This window comes from Athene noctua, chromosome 1 (genome assembly GCF_965140245.1).
Source record: "Athene noctua chromosome 1, bAthNoc1.hap1.1, whole genome shotgun sequence".
Taxonomy (NCBI): Eukaryota; Metazoa; Chordata; class Aves; order Strigiformes; family Strigidae; genus Athene; species Athene noctua.
The window spans coordinates 130,103,395-130,128,240 of NC_134037.1; the positions used below are offsets into that span (position 1 = coordinate 130,103,395).

Genomic DNA, 24,846 nt, shown 5'->3' on the forward strand with positions numbered 1-24,846 from the left:
CAGACAGAGTTGAGCAGCCAAAATAGTTCTGGAAGCCAAGCAGGCAGTCTATCCCTCTGTGCCCCACTCCACCAATCTCCAGGTGTCCTTGCTTTCACCAGGGTTTCAGAAGGCTGGAAGAGAACATGCTCCTCACATCACCTTCTCCAGCCCACAAGATGGCACATAGCACAGCCAGATAGGACAGATCAGTGGAGCGGGCATAGCAGGCAGCAGTAGCCATTTCAGTGCTTTGGACAAGCTGTGCAAGTTCAACCAACAAAAAGCCACTCTCAACCCCTCAGAGGCTGGGCAGTTATTCTTTTTCATGCTACTGCTGCTCTCCCCCCAGCTTGTCAACAAGCCCTGCCCTGAGGATTCTTCTCTGTAAAGGAGCAGAGAACAAGTTTATCAGGGGTCCCTATATACCCAATGTTCTAGGTTGTAGGACAACCTACAATAATGTATAGAGTTATACAAGACTCTGGTCCCTTGACACCCTCCTTGCTTCTGTAGTTATTTTTCCTCCAAGTAAAAGTCCTCCAGTTCCCAATTTCAGCTTTAGGTGCACAGTCCCAATGAAGCAGTCCTCTTTAGTTACATAACCACAGTGTTTCCACAGCACCCTGCACGACTGCTCCCAGACTGGATACAGGACATGAATCAGGCAGCTTTTCAACAGAGAAGATTTTACATAGTTTTTAGGGTGCAATCCTTTCTAAACTACTGATGCAGTTAAACACTTCCTATACTGTATAGGATCATGTCTTACTAGAGAAGAAAACAGAACAAAAAGCAGCATGCAACCATGTAAATATAGACTGAACATGAGCTCCACAGTGCTGATTTTATGCTTGTCAGAACAGTCACGACTTCTGCATCCCATATCACGTAAAATGAAGTAACTTTCTAAAAAGGAAAGACAAGTGCTAAAGAGTTCTGGTCTCAGATTCCTCTGTTGCATAGCTTCTTAACATCAGCCCAACTCTGTTCTACCTTTAACACACATGATCAAAAGTAGTAATGCAAAATTAATGTCCATAGGAATGAGTGCCACTTTCTCCTAGCAAGCCAACTAAATCATTCCAATTCAAAAAAAAAGTAACACACACCAGACCAATTCCTGGTGATGTACAGATTATGTTATCACATTTCTACTGGTGTCACCATGATACCAAAACAGCCCAAGAGTAACAGCTGCAAGTATCATACACAAGTATTTCAGAGGATACAGTTGGTGCTGCACATGCAAGTGTTTAGAAAGCATCTTCCTTGCATGTTAAAAATCCACAGGGGAGTATCTGAAATTTCCACTGCATACCTTGCAGTTTGAGAGCTGGTTTTCTACCTGTACAATCTACACAAGACCCTCTTTTAAAAAAAGGCAACACACCCAGACAGACTAGGATTTCAAAGTAGGAAAAAATCTCTAATACAACTTGAAGTATTCCCGCCTATTTACAAAGGAAAAAAAAAAAAAAAAAAAAACACACACACCACAATTTTGCCAACAGTAGCTTACTAAGAGCTATACTGTTAGGAAGCTGTGTCCCAGATCTGGAAAGTCAGAGTAATGAAATGAAAAGTGAGCTGATCAGTGTCAGCCTAGATATCTTCTCTGGGAACAACATGCCCTAAAATTAGAATATTTTCTTTTAAGCCATTAACAGAAATAATTAGTATGAGCTTGCTTACCTTGAAGTATTCTACAAGATCTCTACAGGTCACCTTGGATCCACTAATCTCTTTTTCTACCAAGTTTTCAGGGGCAAGCAGTAATGGTACCAAATTCCGCAGTTCATTCTTAAAATCCTCATCTATATCTAGTAAAATTCAATCCATTTCAGGGAAAAAAAAAAGTGGTTAGTTTTCAATCTTGCATTTCCTAAAGGAACACTGATAACCCATGACCCTTCAAAATCCGTACCACCACAACTCTTGACAGCATTTTTAAGATATTTAACAGCTTAAATACATAGTAGAGCTTTAGTAAGTTCTACCTACTACTCTTTAATCTCTAGACTGAGGGAACAAGGTTCCATAGTCCTTGTAATATTTAAAGTGCATTTCCCCAATTACAACATCACCTTACACAATAATCCCACAAGTCTGTGCCCCTCAGCACAGAGGTGGCTGGCACCCCACTACTGCAAACCCACTTCTTTAGCCTTTGCTATTCTGATACATTCCCTCAGTTGTGGGATCAATCAACAACTGGAGGAATCCTGACTGCCTCTTATTCTGCAATAGCAGAAACCTACAGCTTTTATTTTAAAGTCATTCTACTTCTGATCTTTGGTTTAGCAAGTTTTTGGGAAAACCTTTCAATTTCAGAAAGTGAAGTCTTTCATTTTGTGAACTCTGCCCTCTGGAATCTTTATTTATCACCAAGATCTTTATTTAATGACCTTTAAGTATGTCTCAAGTTATCAGATTACAATCAACAGCTAGACACAAAGATATCCATTCCCTCTGCCTGCTTAACTCTTCTACCTTCAAACCACTGAAAAGAACGGAGTGCACATTTCTAGATTCCACAGTTTCACCTTTTAGCCCAACAGTTTTCCAATCAAGAATTTCAATAGGCAAACATTTCTGTGTTTAACTTCCATTATAAAATAAAAACTCAGTGATCTGAATCAATAAACACATAATCGAAAGCTTCCTACCATTCAACCTCCCATCAAAATTTGGATTTGTTGCAACTTTAAGACCAGGGTGGGGCAACAGGAAACAGCCAAGATTACTGAAGCAGGAGTGAATATGCTTCCTTACGTTCTGTAGCTCTTCATGTTGGTTTTGCTTTACCTGAAGAAAAAGAAAAAGGCATTAAGAACTGTTAATAGTTTTGCAGTACAGCAATTAAGATTAAATAGCGGCTTAAAAGCAGAAAGAGCACAAAAGCATGTTTAAGCTTTCATTCCTGAACCTAAAACTGTCAAGTTCTAAACCCCAGAACTCTGAACACCAGTAGGAACATTACAAATGTATTTTATTAGCACAGATCGTTATCTCATCATGCATCATTACCTTGACAGCAAGTTGTCACTTAAATTACCAGGACTACTGGAGATAATTTACCTGCAATCTTTTCTCTAGGAAGTTTTTTCCTCCTTCCAGGCCATATGCATGTTCATAAGGATAACTCCAATCTCTAATTAAAAACATCAGTGTCTGTAACAGGAAGAACAACAGCAGTGAATGGGTTTCATCATTCCCAAAGTCAAAAACTTTCACACGTGATTATTTTAAGTAAAAAAAAATTTCTAAGCTTGGCTGCTCTAAATGAAGTAGCCTTGTAGTTTTGTGGTGCAAGTGTTTGCTTGTTTAAAAAAAAAAAAAAAACAAACAAAAAACCCCCCAAGAAAACCCCCAAACATCAAACCCACACATTACACACACAAATGCAACTCACTCCTTATCTGAAAGGAAGTACCCAAGTGTCTCAAAAAGACAGCTTCCCTGTTCCATAGGTTTGCCTTTTGCTATCCCACAGGGATTACACTGTCCTCTCTCCCATCAGCTGAAGACAGAAAACAAACCTTGACATTACTCTTAAATCAGACTGGGCCAATCACAAGAACACTGGGGACTCACACGTGCAGGCTGTATATTCTAGAGACACAAATCTTAAAACTCACCACAACAGCAGTCAAGTAGTACCCTTACAGATTAAAGGGGATACTTCAGGATGGAAGAGACCTCAGTCTTTTTCTCCACTAAACAGAAGAAGCCTCAAACCCTTCTCTGGCCTAGCAAACAGTCAGGAGATGCTATCAGTTTTGAGACTTCTAATACTGAAGCTAGTAAGGCTTCATGTAAACGTAAATGAAATGCAATATGGCCCTTCTCAGTGCTATTTCTTAAGAGGCCACAGGACCTTTATGTATAACCATGTACCACCAAAGACCAACCACATCTCAAAGGGTAACGAGTGAAAAGGCAGCATGAAACTTTTCTCCTTAACATTGCACATCACTTGCCACCTTCATCCCTTCTATGCCGTGTAACTCAGGTACAAAGCTATACTTGCCCAAATGTGATCCTCTTCAGCATTTTTCCATTGTGTTTTTGACAAGAAATGTGGTGACAGGGAAGAAAAATCAGTCTTGTAAAGAACAGACTGGTTTCAGCCCAACTATTTTCATAAATTATCCTGAGTTCATTTGCTACACATGCTTGAGATCCATTTAACATATATAGTTACCTGAAACGGCTTTTGATAAATTTCTTCCATAGCTAGTCTTCCATATTCTGTAAACAACTGATAGAAAGAAGAGCGTAAGGGTGCCACATATAAACCACATTTTGATACTGTAAAATATTCTATCATGTCACTAGGAAATAAAGCATTTGATCTTAAATCCTATTATGAGTTGAGAATGGCAAATACACCAACCCTCAGTAAAATTCAAGCAGGAGACATGATTTCCACTGGTTTCCCAGTGCCATTCCATACCTGTCAATGCACCACAGCTCTAAGTGGGTGGCCTGCAGGCTATTCTCAGAGGAAAGCTGGCTGTATCTCTCAGCAAGCCAATTTCCAAAACCTGTTTCCAAGGCTAAGGAGGTAAGCCTGTCTAACATTTGCACCTTATTTCCTACAAAATATTTATTCCTGGATATCTCAAGGAACTTGGCTAGAGTCAATGTATCAGACATTTAAATACAAGCCAAGTTCAGCAGCCTCCCAGATCTCTACTTCAGCCCATCATCTTTATAGTGGTAGGAAAGAACAATTATCAATAAAGGCTAGTGTCAGCTGTCTTCCCCTTGTTGCTATCACCATCTTTAATACCAGCAGCATTCTTCACTGGACTGAGCAGGCCAGACAACCCACGAGAACATGAATTGTGGACTCTGCTGGCTGTTTCAGTAGAGGTCAATACTGTCAGATGTTGATCCACACTAGCTCCCTTACAGATCTTGGAGGTCAAAGTGAAGAAAGCACACCAGTATCCTCTAGTACCAGGCAACCATTGTTCTGCATTAAAACTAACTCCTGGAACATCTCAGATAAATTTCACGGCTAAAAGAACAATTTTTCCTGTGTTGATTACAAGAGCATCTGCAAATTTCCAGGACTAATTTAATGCAAGTTAACTTCCAAGCCCCTGTCACCCTAAGCAAAAGAAGCTCTGAAGTGGCCAAGCACCCACAGAGACTGGCTTTTTTGATCCTAACTCCCTACACCCCATTCACTTCCCTGCTACATGGAAAAGGCAGCCATAGACTAACAGTATTTCAGAATAACAGAAATTCCTGTTATAACAAATTCAGAATTTCCTTCCCTCAGCCCATGATTCCTTGTCCCAGCTTTAAATGCATGGGTGTCCCCTACCCACTGCTTATGTTTATCACCCTTCTCTTCCCTCAGACTTCACCCTCCAGTATAAAAGAAAGGGATCGCTCTATTCATATTGCACCGAGACCGTCGAAGGACCAAAGTCATGAGAAAAGCCTAGCTTTCAAATAATTAGCTAAGGGTTTTTTTTCCTGTTTGCAGTGCTTGGTTGGGGTTTTTTTTGGGGGGTGGGGAGGTCTTGGCCCAGTGATACAACTCTGTTAACTGAGAACTGCATCATAAGACTGTTTAGTTAGTGCGCTTCTACTTCCAGTATTGGCAGTCAGTCGTTTGCAGCACTGACCAAGACAGAAGTCCTTTCAATCAGAAGACACGTAGAACAGTTTTAAGCTGTGACAAGGTCATGGCCTAAGCACAGGCAGACATTTGTTAGTACACAAGCTGGCCTTTAAAGTTACAGGTTTTAAGTTAAGGAGATAAGATTCTAGCACCATTCACATGAAGTCAGAATTCAGTGGCCTTTGACCACAATGTTCCATTAGAGGATGAAAATCACACACTAAAGAAGACAACTCTTTCCAGCTTTTTTTTTCTAAGCAGAAATAAAACTCTGTATTCAGTTGAAAAACTAGAGAAGGCTTCTGGATAGAAAACACTCTTTCTGCCCTGACCCAAGCTCCCACATTTCTTTAGAAACTGATTATGAAATACTCTTCTTTTTCCCTAAAACAGGAAAATGGATGAAAATTGGAATTTTCTCATTAGTTATTTCCATAAATCATTTTCCTTTCTCATCTTTTTGGGAATTTTAGAACTTACATATAGAGAACAGACTTTAGAAAGATAAGATTTAGCCAGATTAGAAGCCTGTACTATTTTGTCTCTGCAATGGCACAGCAGAAGCACCACAGCATCATGGAGATGATGCGTATGTTACAGGCAGCACTAGTTCTAGCATCAGGTCAGCTTCAATGTTTTACATGAAGTAACAGACAGCTCTGAAATCAGTTACATTAGTAGTAACTTCAAGAACAATGTCAAGACTGTCAGTTAAGAAGCAACTTAATATAAATTCAGCATATTCTTACCTGCAAATGCTGAAGGTCATCTTCCTGAATATTCTGGGACAAGTTGTATACCTGCAAGAGACAGTCAAAAGGATTAGTGTAACATGAAACCATTACCTTACATTCATGTAATCTATTAGGTATCTTGAGTATTTTTACCCCCTCCAGATAAGTTCAACTACGCAAAAGTCAGCAACTAGAAAGGTGTCACAAAAGGCATCTCAAACAAAAGTCACTTCCTTATACAAAGCACTAGGGACAAAACCACTACTGACTACCCTAATCCTTCCTAGAACAACTTCCTTCCAAGGAAGCAAGCCATAAAGGAATCAGAGAAGACTGAATACTTCAAATCACCACACAGGTGAGAGACAGGAGGATTAAGAAAGACATGTTTAAGTGCTCTAGGATTCAGTGGTCCAGCTGCATCTCCAGCAACTACATCTCCTACTGAAATGACTGGGTAGTTAGTGCACCAGGTTTTTTTGCTTTCAAATCTTCCCAGAGAAATCTGATCTTATCCAGTGAGCTTGCGACTGTTTCAACAGCATAAATATTAAGCAGCAATAAACTCAAAGATGCAGCAACAACCCAAAGTTATCCTAGCCACAGGAATAAAACAAAACAAAAGCCAAACAAACAAAAAAACCACCAAGACCAACCCCACAGGGCAAAAGCGGTGTTCTACATACTCCATGTATGTATACTTTCATGTTGTAACATGTCTGAAGAAGGTCACTTGTCATCCCTCAGTATCTGCTCACTTTTGGCACATTTAAGGCACAAGCTTAAAACTACTTTTGAACATAGCACAAGAGAATTGTCAGAAGTTTCGCAGTAGCAGCAATTGTATATTTAGCTGATCACAGTGTAATTTCACCCCAAACTGTATCTAAAGTCATAAATATTCTTCGAGGCATTTGTACAGAAGCAGTTGCTATTATGACTTTTTTTTTTCAGGATTCCCCGGATCAGTCAGCAATTTAACTCAGCTTGGCCTTGGATAACCTCAATTCCACAGAGAAACTTATGTAGTATACTAAACTGAAAATAAGACATTAAGTATGAAAGCTTAAATGACATTTGGAGGATATGCAAGTGAACTTTCAAAGCACGGTTAGAGAGATATTCTTTGCATGTTCAGGATAAAAGATTCTTATAGCTACCATTATTTGCCAATACAGGTATTCTCACCTGGACAGAACTCGTCATGGTGCTCAGAGCAAAAACAGTCGCACAGTCTTTGATAGTGGATTGGCTATCAAAGGCACCTTGGGTATCCATGAGTAGTACAGCAACCTATAGAGTTTTAAAGAGCAGCAATAGTTAAACAAGTTGTTAAGATTTTTAAATGCCAGGCCACTGGAATAAATTCTATTTCAAGTCACGTCTCTGCCTCTATAACTACTTATTAAGCCTCAGTCAGCTTCCTGCATACATGTCTCTACACACCTACAGCTGAGTAAGCAGCCTTAAGTCCTTGGCCTTGCTACACTAGTTACCCTCTCCCACAGAAATAGCCTCCCTCAGGCCAGTTGGGGGTAAAGTGCAGAGTAACAGACAGCTCTTATTCACTGGAAGATCTTCAGTCTCAGCTGACAATCCAGCACAGTTCATTAGAGCTAAGAGTGACATGGTTACTTTTAAAAATATATACATCTTAATAATGTTCAGAAGAAAACAATGTCATTTCAGCAGACAGTATCAATGACCAAGAACTAAGTGCTTAATAATATAACTTAATCTGTCCAATTCCCACCTTTGGGATCTACTTCAATTGCCTTCTCTTTCAGTTAAAGATGATGGATAAGCAAGAGCAAGCAAGTGATTTGGCCCTAGATCATAAAAACATCCTCACAACTTAACTGTTTTTTAGCCATAGAACTGTTTGGTTAGCTATGAAATTTGATAAAACTTCCTGCATGCCCCTAAGCCACTACCTGTTTAAGATCAGTGTCCCATATTCATTAGCCATCGGATGTTTTCTTTGCAAATGCAAAGGGTATAAAAGTTAAATAATCAAGAGCTTATGGTCCAGGAAAACATGAATAGCTCAAGATACCCCACCAGTATTGTGAAGTAAATATTTATTAACACTTTGTTTCAGCATGAAGATAACACACCCACAACCAAACTTTGTAGTTAAACTGACTTAAGAGTTAAAAAATATGCACCAGCTTTGATTAGAGTTAGTGCCTTTTATCCCACTGTTAGACTTAGTCCTTTTTTTACAGACTCTTAAAACTATACGGAAGGACCAGCTTCCAGACACTGACACTGTTTCCAGTATTTATAGCCATGTACAGCATGAAATGTATAGAAGTACATTTCAATATAACACAGCTATAAGCTAGAACACATTCTCACCTCTCAAAAAACAGTGTTTGTTAGAGAGCTGTTCTTATCACAGCATTTGTCTATATATGGTATTTACAGCCATGAGTTTTACAACATCCACAGGATAACCCACTCATCAGCCTCGACAGACTTTGCCAAAACAAAGTACTCCTAGAACAGGACTACTGTTGGAGATTGAATCTTACAATCCAGTAAGAAAATTCATACTTACACTGATATAAGGTTTCCAAATATGTTATGCAGCTACTGAATGCAAAGGAAAGCAACTGATGAAAGCAACTGTCTCCATGAAACCCATGGCATTAAAGGTAAACACGGAGGCAAAAATCCTTACATATACTTACTTAAGTCAAGCACTTACCTTTGTTCCATTGGGTTTATCAATTACAAACACTTCACTCCAAATCTGAATACCAGTGGTTTCCCGTTCACATCCACCTCTCCATGTAAACCCAGTCAACGGCTCAGTGTTTCCACCTATCCAGCAAGGGGAAGTCTACAAAACAAGAAGAGAAACTTATCTAAAACCAAGGAGGAGATGAGATTTTTTTAAATTTTTTTACATGCTACACTTTAGCAGACTTCCACATTGTTCTCCCCTCTTCCTCAGAGCCAGTTGACAACACTACCCAAAATACTAAAACACAATGCTATTCTGCAGTGTTTCAAGAATCATCCACAAAGAAATGCTGTTCATGCCTACTGTATTTCAGCAGCTGCACTACTCTTCAGTCACTGAAGAGTATACATGCACAGCTTTAAAGTCTCCAGTGCTCAGAGCTGATGAGAATGGCTCAGTTTTGTCCATCAATTACACTTTGCAGTCGTGCTTTTTTCTCTCACAGACGAGAGAACTCCATTCAAATATAGTTGTAAATAGCCTGTATTTTCACTACAAGAACAGCTAAAGCTCTTCAAGGAACAAAAAACCTGATCTTGACTTAATCCTCTCCCTTCCCCCTCACAAACAGGTCAACTGCTGAAACTAGCTAAGCATCTCAGCCCCTGCACTAACAGAGGCCAGCACAACTCCCAACACCAGAAGCCAAAGAGAACAGGCAAGAACAAGAAGATCTACAATCTATATTTGTCAGTTACCAAATAGTTTTTAAGGGATTAGGACTCAAGAGAAAAGGTCACATCACAAGTTTAATACATGTCCATCAACACATCCATATTAAAATTTTATTAGTACATTGCCCACTCTGGAAAGAGCTATCAAATACAATTTGCAGCTAACACTTCTGGCTAATGGTACTGTAACAAGGTCTTTGGTCCTCAAGGACAGGCAACACACAGAGCAGTGTCTCACACATAAGAATCCAGCCATTATAGGAGTACATTTAACCCAGAAACATAGTTTAATGTACTGGGCAAGTAAGGAGCATGAACAGGTACCCTGAGGTAGTTTCACTGTGATAGGTGATACACTGAAAGAGAGAAGTGGTAGGCAGAGAATAGTTCAACTGATGAGAGGGCTTAGATAAAAACTTTTATTTTACAGGCTAGAATAGAGCATGCTGGCAGAACAGAAAGAGACATTTAATGAATTTGCCTCTGACTACTCAGAGATTACCAGCATGGAAATTGTGCTCTTTGAGAAGGTCAAAGGGAAGACTTCTCAATTCACTAGGCCATGGTCTCTACCTTGCTGACTCTGCACTGGCAGTTTTCAGAAAAGAGCTCAAGACATCTCAGAAAACAGCACAAGCACCCAGGGACTGTACAGAATAGAAACACTACAAATAAGTGAAACTGCTTATTTCTAAAGGGGGATGGGAAAAAACCTGCACGCATTCCTCACACCTAGCAGGCAGAGCAAACCATGCTAAGAGGGAAAGGCAATCAAGCAATTCTGCAGGAGCATTCTCCCAAATGACACCACTCAGCTCTGCTATTTGGATCAGACATGGACAAGTAAATGAGTTGAGCAATAAAAATTCAGAAAATGAACACAAGTATCCAACTGAAGAGAAATAACCATAGCTCTTTATAAGTTGTTCGGTCTTTTTGGTTTTGTTTTTGTTCTGTCATGCACATATACCTCTACCAGAGAGGCTAAGCAAAACCTGAACAGCTTTCCCCAGGAGTTTTTTTTTATTCCAGAAAACATTTATGCATCCACTGACCAGTCTAGAAATCAAAGCTCCAGGCCTGCTTTGAGTTTCAGTACACTCCAGGATAGTTTTGCAATGCTGAATCATATTTCACAGGTATGTCAGTGGACTGTAGCTTTTTGTTTTTGCAAGAGAATCTGTTATATTATTCAACATTAGGTTCCAGTTGTCATTTAGACATGCAAAACTCATGAAGTTCATCAACAAGGCCAAGTGCAAGGTCCTGCACATGGGTCAGGGTAATCCCAAGCACAAATACAGGCTGGGCCATGAGTGGATTGAGAGCAGCCCTGAGGAGAAGGACTTCAGAGTATTAGTGGATGGAAAACTGACTATGAGCTAGCAACTTGCACTCACAGCCCTGAAAGCCAACTGTATCCTGGGCTGCATCAGGAGAAATATGGACAGCAGGTCAAGAGAGGGGATTCTCCCCCTCTATTCTGCTCTCATGAGACCCCACCTGCAGTGCTGTGTCCAGCTCTGGAGGCACCAACATCAGAAGATGTGGACCTGCTCGAGCAAGTCCAGAGGCAGCCAAAAAGATGACTTGAGGGCTGGAGCACCTCCCTAATGAGGACAGGCTGAGAAAGTTGGGGGTGTTCAGCCTGGAGAAGAGAAGGCTCTGGGGACATCTTACAGTGGCCTTCCAGTACTTAAAGGGGGCTACAGGAAAGCTGGGGATAGACTCTTTATCAGGGAGGGCAGGGATAGGATGAGGGGTAACAGATTTAGATCAGATGTAAGGAAGAAATTCTTCCCTGTGAGGGTGGTGAGGCACTGGCACAGGTTGCCCAGAGAAGCTGTGGCTGCCCTCTCCCTGGCAGGGTTCAAGGCCAGACTGGACAGGGCTTTGAGCAACCTGGGCTAGTGGAAGGTGTCCCTGCCCATGGCAGGGGGTTGGGCCTAGATGATCTTTAAGGTCCCTTCCAACCCAACGCATTCTAGGATTCTATGATACAAGAATACTTTTTCCCAGTTTGGTCCAGAAGTTATCCCTAGTTGTAGTAAATCAGGCCAAAACTACACAAATCTTTTGACAAGTCCCTCAATGAGCACTAGATATGACCACATTTGATTTCATGTGATTCATGTCACTTTGGTCTCATAACAGGCACAACTTCACCTAAACCTGCTTCATCTTGTGGATAATGCACTTAAGCCTGTCTCTGACTGACCTCTGCATCACTCTGAAGCACTGCTAGATTGTTACCTGCATCTTTCCTTAGTTAAAACTCAGTATTTTAACAGTCTCCATCCATCAAGTTGGCTTGAAAGATATTCAATAAATGGAAGGAGGAAATAAAGACTTTGTTCATACAGGAAAAAGCTAAAAGTTGTACTACAATTTTGTATCAGTCACTTAAAAAGATAACATCTCAATATTCCACACTAAGGAAAGGACCAATGGAACTTTATTTGCATAGTGCCATTATTACACAATGCACCTTGCAGATTAATACAAGCTAAGAAGGTCATACCCCTGTAAAAAAAGCTTTTAAACCTAAATGTATCAGTGTTACTGCACCTAACCCTTAATTAGGCTTAAACGGCGAAAAAGATCACAGTATCCTTGCAGCTGCAAGCTGAGTACACAACTGCAGCTGTTTTGTGGCAGATTATTCTGTTCTATTTAAATGAGCAATCGTAACACCAGGTATCAGTGCCTGAAATGAGATGCCTATCTCCCTTAAGTTAGTGACCAATCTCAGCCATGCCAAAATCCTACATGTTGACTTCAACTGGTACAAGTGAGTTTTAGGATGGTAGCTTTTCAGATGACATCCAGTTCTTGGTTTAAGACAAGAAAATGGGATTCTGAAGTATCCTGGCATGTTTTTCATCACACATGTTAATATCCACAGGGGAGAACATCCCCAAATTGCTTGATTAGTGTATGAACTGAATGCAGATGTTTTAGTATTTTGTGCAGGATCCAGTATTTAGTTCACAGAAAATACAGGCTTGTAATTAAGCCTGACTGGAGATGGAGCAATCAGACTAAAGAGTACTATAAAACTATACCAAAGCCTCCCCTCCTGTATTGAGTTTGCATATGCATTTGATTTGATACAATTCAGCAGTACTTAAAAGAGGGGGCATTGCACTTCTCTCATCCCCAACTCCCATCAATCAGTTTGCAGAAACTGATGCTTGTCAGACTCTTTACCTAAGCCAGTTTATGTCACTGAGCTTGAAGGAAAACATTCTGGCAAAGTGTAGTGTCTTCTGATGCATCACTGAGTTGGACCAGCTCAGTTAAGGGCCTGCAACCACTACAGCTTCAGAATGCAAATAACTGTCCAGAAGTAGCACAGGTGAGCAAAACCTCTGCTTTTGCTAAGTTACTTGTTAGAGTAGATGGCCAAGTTTGCCTTCACCTTCAGTTTAAGTAAAACAAATGGTATTTTTAAGGAGACCAATAGATAACTGAAAAAAGTGATTGCACAATAAAGGGACCAGAGGGGCATGATATTACACAAGGCTGAAACAGTGTTTCAATCAATTTTGGTTTATGAACTTTTGTTTTATTTCACAACCTGAAAGTTAGAATATTTGCTCAAAGCCCACTCCTATTTTTGGAAGGGACTAGCACCACCTTTAGCCAGCCACCATCTAGCTCAGTGTGCTATACTTCCTGGGATTTGGGGGGTTTGTTTGTATTTGGGGGGTGCATGTGTTTATTTTAAACATGAACAGGACACTAGAGACAGTTTATATACACAACCAAAAGGCCACCCACTGAACATCTGTATCAGTGAAACATTTATACTTCCCTAGGTTAAAAGTGTCTTAAGAAGTTGGGAACACCAGCCTGCTGCTGTGTACTCCTACCACCTCCTCTGTCTTTCTTACGGAGCTCTTGGCAAATCAGCAAGAGGAATTCAACAGCAGGCACTACTATGAGTGAGAGAAAGGAAGTCTTCATCTGCCAACTACCAGCAGCTTCTTTGCAATATTCCCATATTTACTGTAACTGCACAGTTCACCTTAATCTCACCCCGAGCCAGGTAGCACAAATGTTAAATAGATGTAGTCACAGTTAGTTTCTGCTACTGTGAATTCCAACTCTGAGAAACAGTGACCAACAAAGGAATCACTTCTGATATTTAAGAGCTTTAAAAAACAACAAAACACTGATTTATCAATATTCATTGTACAGATTAAAAGAAACACACATCTGCCTGTCACAGGTTGTGGTGTATGTTCACAGAAGGCCCTACCCCACCTTCTCCATATAGGCCAAGAGTTCAAAGTATAGCGGAACACAAGAGAGTACCAGCCAAAGGCTACAAACCAGAAGTTAATTTTTGGATCAGGCATTCATTAGCCAATGACTTAGGATTTAAAGAGTTCCTGGATTATATTCAGCGACATATTCCACGCAGAATACTTTCTCCTTTTTGCCATACCTCTGAACTAAGCAGATTTAGTCTTCCAATAGCCACCTGGTAAGACACTCCTTTTTGTAACAATGGGTAAACTAGTGCTACAATATGATTTCAGATCCAGTCAAAGCAAGATTCCTCCAAGCCACCACTTGGATGAGCCCTTCCCCCACAACTCAGCTAGAAGGCCACCACACTCCCTCACTCAAGTTCTTCTCATATGCACTTACATTGGGACACCAGTAAGTTCCCTTGATAACTGCAGGAAAATTTATATTGAAAAACTTCACCTAAATACACTTCTTCACAGAGTAGAAACAGAGTAGCTGAATTCCCCACCTCCCAAATAACGAAGAAAAATCTGACCTGCTGTATTTGTGCTCAAGTCAACAAAAATACATAGGTAAATGACTAAGATACAAACTACTTTTCTCCTGCAAGGAAAATCCAAATTACTCACCCTGTTATACATGTATCTAAGCATGAAGTCCAGCAGAAAAGATTTTCCTTTGCGGAAAGCTCCTGCTACAGACACAACTACTATGTTAAGATCTTTGATGTGTTCCTGAAGCAAGATTTTTTCCAATGCTTCTTCATCTAATTCAAAGTTATGGTCATCTTCGTGAGCAAGAACAATCTGTATGGGGCACGGCTTATCCAAATCCACCTCGTCATCCGAGTCTGCAAAGGCATCCGAGTCAGGTAGGGCATCCTCCTCTTCTTCCTCATAATGCTTACCTGCAAATTGACAGGTTACAAATAAATTAGCAAGTCAGAATTTAGGGCACTCAATATTTCTTTGAAGTGAAGCCTTGAGGTGGGCTTTCATTCCCAGCAGCAAGAACTATATTCTTGAGAAGGCACAAACAATAAGATCAACAGCAGCTCCCTAACTGTTTTCATCAGCTTTGCATATAGTCTACTTTTTAGATGTTTGGTATTTTCTATGTTTTAAGAAATCACAAAAGAAAACTGTTTTTCAGAATTAAAACCCCCTTTAAAGGCTTCTTAAGTATAACTTCCACTAAAAATCCATGGCCTTTTATCTGGAAAAAATTAATTAGTTTAAGGTCCAAGGAGGACCAAAAAAGGCCATTTTTAGATTACCGCCTTCTTATCCTATTGTAAGGGGAAATAAAATAAGCTATGTGTTCTGTCAGTTTTGCTTGCCAAGCAAGACTAGTGATCTAGTATGTAATCCTAGGATTACATACATCACCAGATTAGTAAATTCCTCTCCAGTTCCAACACATTACACCCATTTCAATTCTCAATACAGCAGAGACCTCAGAGTGCCTATTCACTATTTTCAAGAGGATAAACTCCCAAGCATGTGTAAGGCCTAACACTTCTGAGATAAGAAAACCAAAAAATTGAAGTAATCATACTCATCCTATGACACATTTTTAAGCAAGACTTAATAACAGTAAGTATCAACTCTTTCAAAAAGAGTAAGATAATATTTTATATACAATTTAAGAATCAATACCCTTTCAACATCAACCTGTAGCTGAAAGAACTATAACTCATATGAGACAAATTATGATGAATGATAAATTAAGGTAACAGCCCTTCAGACATACAGCACAATAGTATCAATATCTATTTTCCTGACTTCCAGAATTCAGGAGTTACTGGGTTAGAGGCCTAAAAGGAAACCAAACAAACTGACCTGTCTGAGATGAAGACTTTTTCGAGTATCATACCATTTAAGTTTGTCTCACAGCAGAAAAACTCTACTACTGGCCCAATTCCACTTTTCCTATCAAACATCTGGAAGCGTTTTTGTACTTACAGAATTGCCTCCAACTCCAGATTTACATTTTGCCATTTTCTATCAGAACCCCATGTGCACAAACCTGACTGAGGCACCTTCCTAGCAGCTACTTATCTGGAAACATCACTGTATGAATTTAAATATGCTGGACTGCTAGTGCTGCTTGCATTTCCAAGTATTGCTTTAACAAAGACAAAGAAGGAGCCATCTCCAGTTACTTGATGCACTGTGTGCAGGTATGTTACATGGCCCCCATTCTTCCTGTGGAAGTAGCCCAGAAGCAGTGTTCTCTTGCAGGATGTATCATGAGGCACCATGGCAAGCACCACAGTTTAATTCATTCATGTCAGAGACCCTGCCAATACCCACAGGACCTGACAAGTCACTCCTGACAGACTTTGCATCCTAGATACAATCCTCAACAAAAGACTTATAAACAGTGATCCAACTGTTTTGTGAATGTAATCAGACATCTGAGTTATTAGCATGAACTTGAAAAACTGGTAACATGGCAATCCAAGTTTTTTCCAGTAGCTGTCTCTTTAGCCAGTTCTGACAATTTTTCAATTCATTGCAAATCAGAAAAGATGTTTCCATTTCCAAGCATCAAATCTGTGCTGACTTTGACAGGGCCAGTGGCACTGAATCTTAAAAAAATTGGTTTGAATACATTAAGCTAGAGTAGTACTTGGTTTGAACAGGAAGTAAACTTGAATGCTTATTAAATCTTAAGCAGCTAGAACTAAACTCCAACATTATCCCAGTGGGCATGCAAAACAGCCTCTAGAATTACCAACTTAAAACTGGTTGACAGAGTAGGCCAAAAAAATTCAATTGCGTCAGCAGGCCTGACAACTGGAAGGAGTAACTTTAAAAATAAATTATGTCAACAGGACACCAAACTATATAAACTACATTGACACAATAGTGGTCACCATTTCAGAAGAAAAACTCTCACCTTTGGCCTAAAGCTTTTATATTCCCAGAAATTAAACAAGTCCTCTTTTTTGAAAGAGTTTACAAAACAGACTTTGCCCCATATAGGTAGCACCCTTTGTAGGCCAGAAAACTTAGGAGGATGGCCCAGGTGAGGTACAAAGATTTTGACAGTCAGAAATAAAGCCTTCAGTGTCACAGCCTAGAAACATAAAAGCAATATTGTATTGATAGAAGCATTAGGATTAGATAGCTCCAAAAAGATGCCTGTGATTTAATAAACAGATACTCACATAATGTATCAAAGCCTTTGCAACAAGTTTAACTTGATTTCTTAGAACAGCCTTATGTTCTTAACGCATACTTCACTTCAGCTGCAGTAAGATATCACGTTTGTAAACTAATGTAGACTTTAAAATAGTCTGAAGTAGTATTTGCAACTTCTCTTCATTCATCTGGAGTCTGACATTAACCATCTTTTCCTACCTGGAAGTCATCAGAAACTTGGCAGACCTCAAATTGCAAATTGTAGCAGCATCCTTCTGCCAGTGCAGAGCACAGCCAGCAAAAGATTCTTCAAGCCAAAATGCTTTCTGAACAAACAAGTAGAATGGTCTTTCATCATTATATTTCTAAACAAGCAGATTCTCCCTATCACAAGTAGATAGTACTATCAAGAGTTTACACACAGTATGCCCGTTAAAAGCCCACATGTTGTTAATAGTATTCTTCACCCCTGGAGCTCACTTAGCTCAGAGGAGACACCAAAGAAGATTCATCTTGGGCCCTATTCAATTCCTGTTAGATTTCACTTACCAGCAGAAATTGGAAAATCAAGTCCAGAGCATCAATTCAGGTTTTTTGTTTGGTTTGGGTCAGGTTGGTTTGCTGGGTTGTTTTGGTTTAAGTTTTTTTACACTAGACAGCCTAACATATCTGACACTGCCCAACCTATCTACAGAAAAGACCATCATTGCCGCGAATCAAGCACTTTAGAGGGTGGAGAGCTACAGTGTTGACAGCTGTGAAAGAAATATGATCCATCCAGAAGAACTGGTTTGATAACTTCATGCTCAAATTGCAGAGAACACCCTTGCCTTCCAGAGATTTTGAACTAGTTAGGAACTACCAGGATAGACACTGCACAAGTTAAGCATGTTAAATGTAGAACAAGTAGTAGTGTTCATCCCAGCAGCATAAGCTAACCTGTCACACACTCCTCAGCAGATGTCACAACCTTTTTGGTTCTTTATACTAACTTCTAACTGCTTACCCTGTTACTCTGTCACTGTCTCAGGTAGCACTGGCGTACTTTGGAAGCCTTTCTAGAAGGCTTTGGCATCCTGGGCAGAAGGAACACATTACACTTCCAAGAACTACTTTCAGAGCAGTCTCTCTAAACAATGCTCAGGACAAGAAGTCCTACTTCACAGTCCAGTTTTCTGAAAAAAAAAAAATATGCAGCAACATTGTACTAAGATCTGTAAGTGTTCATAAATGCGTGCTGATAGAACTGTCAAGCCAAGTCAGGCCAGGTGTCAGTGAAATTCACAACACAAAGCCCTACTCCTTAAGGTTCCCTTCCCCCCCAACCTTTCCTCACCTGCTCCAGGTCAGACAGTGTACTACCTGAAATTCAGATTTTAAGTGGATTCATCCTAAAACCCAGTCTAAGGACCACAAGCTCGTTCTTGCAATAGTCCAGTCCCAGTAAATCAAGAATAGAAATGGATGAGGACTAACTTTAGAAGAGGTGGCATTGACAGAATGATCACCCCTACACTTAAGTGTTTCTAGCCAACTGGACAGTAATTTGGACTTCCAGAGCTCATGACAGCCTCCTTATATAGGTCTCCATGACAACACATTCAGTACTGTTATAGACACAACTAAAGCAACTTTTTTTGTTGTTTTGGGCTTTTTTGTTTTTCTTGTGTTTTTTTTTATAGTGTCCCTTAACACTTTAAGTAGTCCAGTTCCATCCTAGTAATGGAGTTACAGACCCCACACATTCACACTCAAGAGTGTTTGAAGCAGGGTTGATGGCTCCTTGCACTGCATGCTGAACAGCCAGGCAATGCTGCCTCCTGCCAGAGTACTAAAGACAGGCCAGTAGATTCACCCAACTCACACACAGGGTTGGTTTCAATGCTGTTGAAAATCCCTATGTGCACAGAAGACTGGACCTCAGGCTTTTAGTACATACAGAAAAGCCCTCATCTTTCAAAGCATATGGCACTAGAGCTTGCAGCGCAGTGTTGCTAGTCCAGAAAGCCATAGCTATAATTTTTTGAAGATGTTCATCTGATCTTTGAAGTTTCTGTACTACTGAACTAACATAATCTAGACTACAGTTACACTCTAGCTTGTGCTGATGCAAAGAGACCATCAACTGGACTTGCCCCTGAAGTCTGCCATCCATTCAGGCCTATTACTGTGGCAGTTTACTAATCACTCCCTACTTCGTTATGGCTTCTTGCAACCTGAATCATTCAATTAAAGCACGCAAGCTAATGTGCAGTTCTGACTGTGCATAATAACTTCCTAACCCAGGTCAACAGGCTATGAGAAAAAAAAGCAATACTGTACAAGCAAGACACAGAAGCAGACTTGAATGGAAGCAAATATAGCCAGGAGAAGATACTACCACAAGGTCTCCCTATAAGCTCTTCACTCCACTCAGCAACTACAGCAGGAATACTACTGACAACTACTGACAGCTAAGTATACAGAACAAGCACCATTTGTTAAAACGCTAAGCCACATTTTGAGAACAGTAGCTTCTTGTGTATGTACAGACAGTATTTCAACTGAACAAACTCAACTAAATAACCTGCTTCTAAAAGTTTTGAGGCAAAATGAAAATAGAATTCCTGCTTGCTCTAGTACGGTTAGCAGCTGATGGCCTATTTGTCCTGCAGTGTAAGAACACAGAAATGAGACAGTCAGCTCAACCTGCACACTACAAAAAAAAAAAAATCAGAGTCTGCTTTAAATGAAAGTTTCTCCCTTTAAGCACATTAACTGAAATAAAGGTAACTATGCTGGTGCTTTAAGTGTCAACCCAAATACAGGTTGAGCTTCTTAAACACATCATTCACATTCTTTCATGACAAAAACACCCACACACTAATTGCTCAGTTGGTTTTAGATACAGTATAGGTTTTTGATCAACAAGCACTGGCAACTAGTAATTGCTTCTCTGGACAGTGAGTTGGACACGGACAACTGCACACAGATGCAGCACAACATTAAAATAAATTTAAACTGCATTTGCTTTTTAGTGGTTTAAGACTCGGATTATGAACAAAGTCTGAAGAAGTCACTTTCATTAGCACAGATGGCTCTCATCAGTATTCCTTCCACTTCCTCGATCACAAGGAGTGACAAAAGACTTCACTCTGTACATCTTCAAGCTGGCAGTCTTAACTTGTTTGTACAGAAACCTGCATTTGCTGTAAGTCCAACTTTAAATCAAAACTTCCAGTACACTTACATACTTCAGCTCTCAGCATCCCTGAACAAGAGTTCCTTGGTGCTGTACAGACACCCCATGTCTGTGCTCATAAAAAGTGATCTAAGTCTCCTGCTCTTAATTCAGTACAGATGCATGATAGGATCCCCCATACATCCAAATGATAAAGCAAGCTGAAGTGGGCTACACTAACCTCAGACCATCTGGCTTGAAATCTTGTTCTACGTCCACGGCCTGAGGGAGTTCACAGCTTGAATCAAAAGCTTAAAATAAGTTATCAGGACGAAATTGACGCACAACATTTAAATATAATGCATTCATTCCTTAGAGAGAAAGGAGACAAACTATTTAAATGTTTGTTTCAGTGTAGTGAACCAAGGAAAATGTAGGCATGTGTGAACTGAGTTCCAGAGTGTAGAGAAAAAAAAAGGTTAATCTTCAAACCTTGTTTGGACAAGGTAAAAAATCTGGCACATCTACTAGGAAAAAAAAAAAACCAACAAACATTTAAGTCACAAAATTGTCCTCCCCTTTCTCCAGCCATCCCACTCCATGCAATTAACTCACAGTAAGACCAACATGAAAGCTGTAAGGCTGCCACAGACCTTAATGTATCACTGTTTTCCTACTGCTGACTAGCAAATACTGCCAAGTAGCTCATTTTAAGGCCAGAAATAATGTTTTTAATATTTCAGCTATAAATAGGACTGATGAGCTAAGTTCCAAAGACTTGTTTGGATATCCAGTAAGTCTGACAGAGGTGTAGTGGAGGGGAAAAAAAAAAAACGCATTTAACTCTCTCTGTTCCATCAGGGCAGTGAGATCTAAAATTATTACATAAACTGTGAGCAGAAGAGAGAAGTACCAGAAGCTACAATTCTGCCAGAGAAAGGGAAAAGCAAGATATTCTGATGACCTAAATACCTATGAAGCACCATAACTAATCAAACAATAGGCCTGTCTACTCCTAAAGTGCTTTAAATTTTTTCTCTGTTGAATGGTCTGCATGCATGCAGGAGCAGACAGCTCTCCCCCAGCTATGCAAAATACTGATAAACTGCCATTTTGCATTCTCTATTTAAGGGGACAGAAAAGCTAGAGGGAGACTTCATTATAATGAAGAGGTGCAGCAAAAATGTCAACCCTCAAATTCAGCTGTTTTCAGCAGATGCGTGCAAGTAGAATACCAATAAGTAGAGACTAAGGCAGAAGAAAAACCCTGATACAACCTGGTAACTAACAATAGAAAAAAACCTATTCAGGAAAGGATTGCTTTTCTGAAAGCACATCATGAACTTCATAAGATGTTTCTCCATAGCTACAAGGGAAAACTTGGAGGGTAGGGATAGTGACAAAGCATGCTTCTCATCCTTCTTCCACTCTGCCTAAAAATCACAGCTATTATTAGCACACTCACTGAAGAACCTAACAGTATCTCTACCCACAGTGAAGTTTACCAGTACTTTTCCACCACCCTCAAAGAATGCTGCTTTAGAATACTATGGCAGATGAAAGCACTAAAAGGCCTCTTCCTCACCTTTTCTCCCCTTTCTTACCCATCCCTCAGATTCTTGAGAATACACCAGATCTGACAAAGCCCTAGATCATCCAGGACTCCAGAAATGGCAAGTGAAAGCTCTTCGTGAACCCTGTAGGCTAACTGGATCCTTGCAAACCACGGATTTAAACAAGGCAGACTTCTGCTTGGATTTCTGAGTGATTTTATTTAATGTTGTTTCTCACCCAAGATGATTCAATCAGTATTTTCTAATTGCTTTAAGTCATAAGTACATTTTATGTACTTTGTATATATTCCTAGTATCTGCAGCTGATAATTTAAATAACGATCAGCTAATGCAAACCAAAACTTTGAGTGAGAAGGACACAAAGAGTAAGGTGAGAGATGCCAATTGCAATTACCCCATGTTTGATCTTTAGATTAGCAGCCAGAATAGATTCAGCCACCCCCAGCTGCATCTGTACCATGGTCACAGAGGAGCTGAGCAGCAAGCAAAGTGCGTGCTTACTTTCACTGTACAGGGAGGTACGCCAAAGGGCCTGTTTTCATACACATTGCCAGGATGAACAAGCTGTCAGTAAGGAGCACCAACAAGTTTAAGCAAACAGAGCAAGCCAGAGAGGCTTTTTCTTTTTTTTAATCAAACCATGCTTCTAACTATCTGAAGCTTCTAAGCAAAAGGAATCTTTTAGCCCAGCCTCTAGTCTACACTCAGTTTTCCACCTCCCTTTTAGTACGTGCAGGCTAAGAGAGCCTCCCGTCCAGCTTCCAGCTTTTCCAGCACTGAACTCCATAATTCTGTTTTAACTCTACGTTTCATTTCAAAGAATAAAGCAAGCGGTGCAGGGAGTGACTGAGTTTACCTTAAGAAACTGCTTTCTCTAGATCACGTAGCTATCAAACCTGACACAGTAACTACCTTCAGACACCTTGTGTGGAGTATTTCAGTTCCTCCTGCCTCTCCCTTCTCAACTGTTCTTAATCTGGTAGCATCACTAACACACCCACGTGATGAAAGGGAAATGGGACCAGGGGAAATACAACATGTGCCAACACAATTACTGCCCAGATCAATGTGAACTGAAACAGGAAAAGACCCCTATGCAGGGAGAATTCAAACCCCCCAAAAATTTCACATTTTCCATGTGTTCACTTTGTCTCCACTGAAGGAAGATATTTTTCTCGCACAGATACAACAGTAGTTTTTATCACAGTCCCTGCTGCTAAGAACATAGCGAAGGAGAGCTGGATTGTCATATCACTTTCCTGCAATTAACTCATAATTGATACAGCATCTAACCATGTCCATATATGTCAGAGCCCTGCACCTACTCTTCACAACTCCTGAGTCTCTGCCAGGCATCATTGTTGTTGCTACACAGAAGTCCCTTCCTAAGGCAACAGCTCAAAGTACATTTATTCTGCCAACAGGACAGCGCCAGCAACCGCCTCCTCATCCTCCTCTCCCCTGCTGCCTCTTCAAGCCTGTTTCAACAGCAGTCTTAACCACCCACTCACACAAGGGCTCTCCCACTCTTTCCCATTTTCAGCACCACACAATACAGTACCACACTGCTTTTCCTGCTAATTTTGCCACATATCCAACACTGCTGAGAGTCAAGTCAGCTAAACAAACCAAACCAGTAGAAAAAGCAATTCAATACTGTTTTCTACAAACTATCACCTCATGAGAGTCCAGCGAGCACTGGAACTGAAGACTAACAAAAAGCAGAGCTTACGCAGCTTCATCTGCAGGGCACAGGGTCAGTTCAGCTGTACTGCTGAACAGTAGTAGAGGACTGCTGCCCTCTGTGTTGGCACCACTGCCCTAGGTCCAGGCACCAACTTATCTTGAACAAACACAAGGTGATGTGCTGTGCACTCTACAGCCTCCAAAACAGCTGCACCAACACAACTGAGGAAGCAAAAGCTGCTTGGGTGGGCACCAGTGCCAAAAGAAACCTTCAGCTTTGTGACTACAACCTAGTTAAGCTGCAAAACTTATCCAGACTCAGAACTCACAAACACAGTTAAGAAGCACGCTCATGTGGAGACTGACTTAGTGATATGTGATAACACTGCATAGATGGGTAGACAACTGGGCTGTAACTGGATCAGACTGCGTGTTGCCAAGGATTTGTCTAGATCTGAAAGAGCTGAGACTTAGGCTGGGCTAGCCAACACATTTGTTAACCTCCACTTAACAACAAGGTTTCCTTTCTTTGCAAGTGGAGGTTAACACTGGTTTCAGTTTTGTCAATAACACAGACTAGGTTATGTGACTGATGGGAAGACATTGAGCTTGACACTAGAGGAGCATTCCCTTGGACCTGCCTCTACTAAAGAGTAGATTAGAAGAATTTCCATTTCAAAATCACCAGTTGTCACAAGAACACTGTAAAACACACTTTAGTAGCTCAGTTCCACACAACAAGCACTTTCATATCAGTTCAAAGGGCTCAAGACTTACCTGCTTACCTAAGCTTCTTTAACATCATTCATGACCCTTGCTACCACAGAAACCTCAGGAGTATTGTTTTGCTAGCAGTGGCTAAGAGGAGCAATTTTGGGTTTTAAACAGCATTTTCCTGAGACAACAAATGCCACTGTTATGTGTACGTTAATGGCTGCTGGCCAGTCAAGCCCAGCAGTGAGTATAGCATTGAGGAGAAAATGAAGAGAGTAATCCCAGAGGCAAGGCAAGCCACACCATCCTCCTGAAAGGAACAAACATAGAAAGGAAGCTGGTTACTACTTCTCTTTACATCGAGTTCTCAGACTAGTCTGAATACATCTAGCCAGTCTAACTGCTTTTCTACAGGACAGCACACCATACCATATGTGGAGACTACAAATGGTTTAATATCCATGTTTCACTTGGGTGGAAAAGGAAGAGGGAAATACAACTGTCTGAAGACTATGTTTAA

The 24,846-nt window shown here is 40.4% G+C and overlaps 1 protein-coding gene across 6 annotated transcripts in view; it reads right to left on the reverse strand.

Moving 5' to 3' along the window:
• The window catches only part of ATL2 (atlastin GTPase 2), a 40,375-nt gene that overhangs the window by 8,872 nt on the left and 6,657 nt on the right, over positions 1-24,846 (reverse strand). For all 6 annotated transcript variants that reach the window (XR_012635465.1, XM_074930933.1, XM_074931186.1 and 3 more), the window contains exons 2-9: positions 14,673-14,950; positions 9,071-9,205; positions 7,546-7,650; positions 6,373-6,423; positions 4,187-4,243; positions 3,061-3,153; positions 2,649-2,787; positions 1,675-1,802 (exon numbers count right to left, since the gene is read on the reverse strand). Coding sequence is in view for 5 of the 6 variants with exons in the window: in XM_074930933.1 (XP_074787034.1) it covers positions 1,675-1,802; positions 2,649-2,787; positions 3,061-3,153; positions 4,187-4,243; positions 6,373-6,423; positions 7,546-7,650; positions 9,071-9,205; positions 14,673-14,950 (986 nt within the window). In the remaining variant the exon portion in view is untranslated. The remainder of the gene's footprint in view (positions 1-1,674; positions 1,803-2,648; positions 2,788-3,060; positions 3,154-4,186; positions 4,244-6,372; positions 6,424-7,545; positions 7,651-9,070; positions 9,206-14,672; positions 14,951-24,846) is intronic.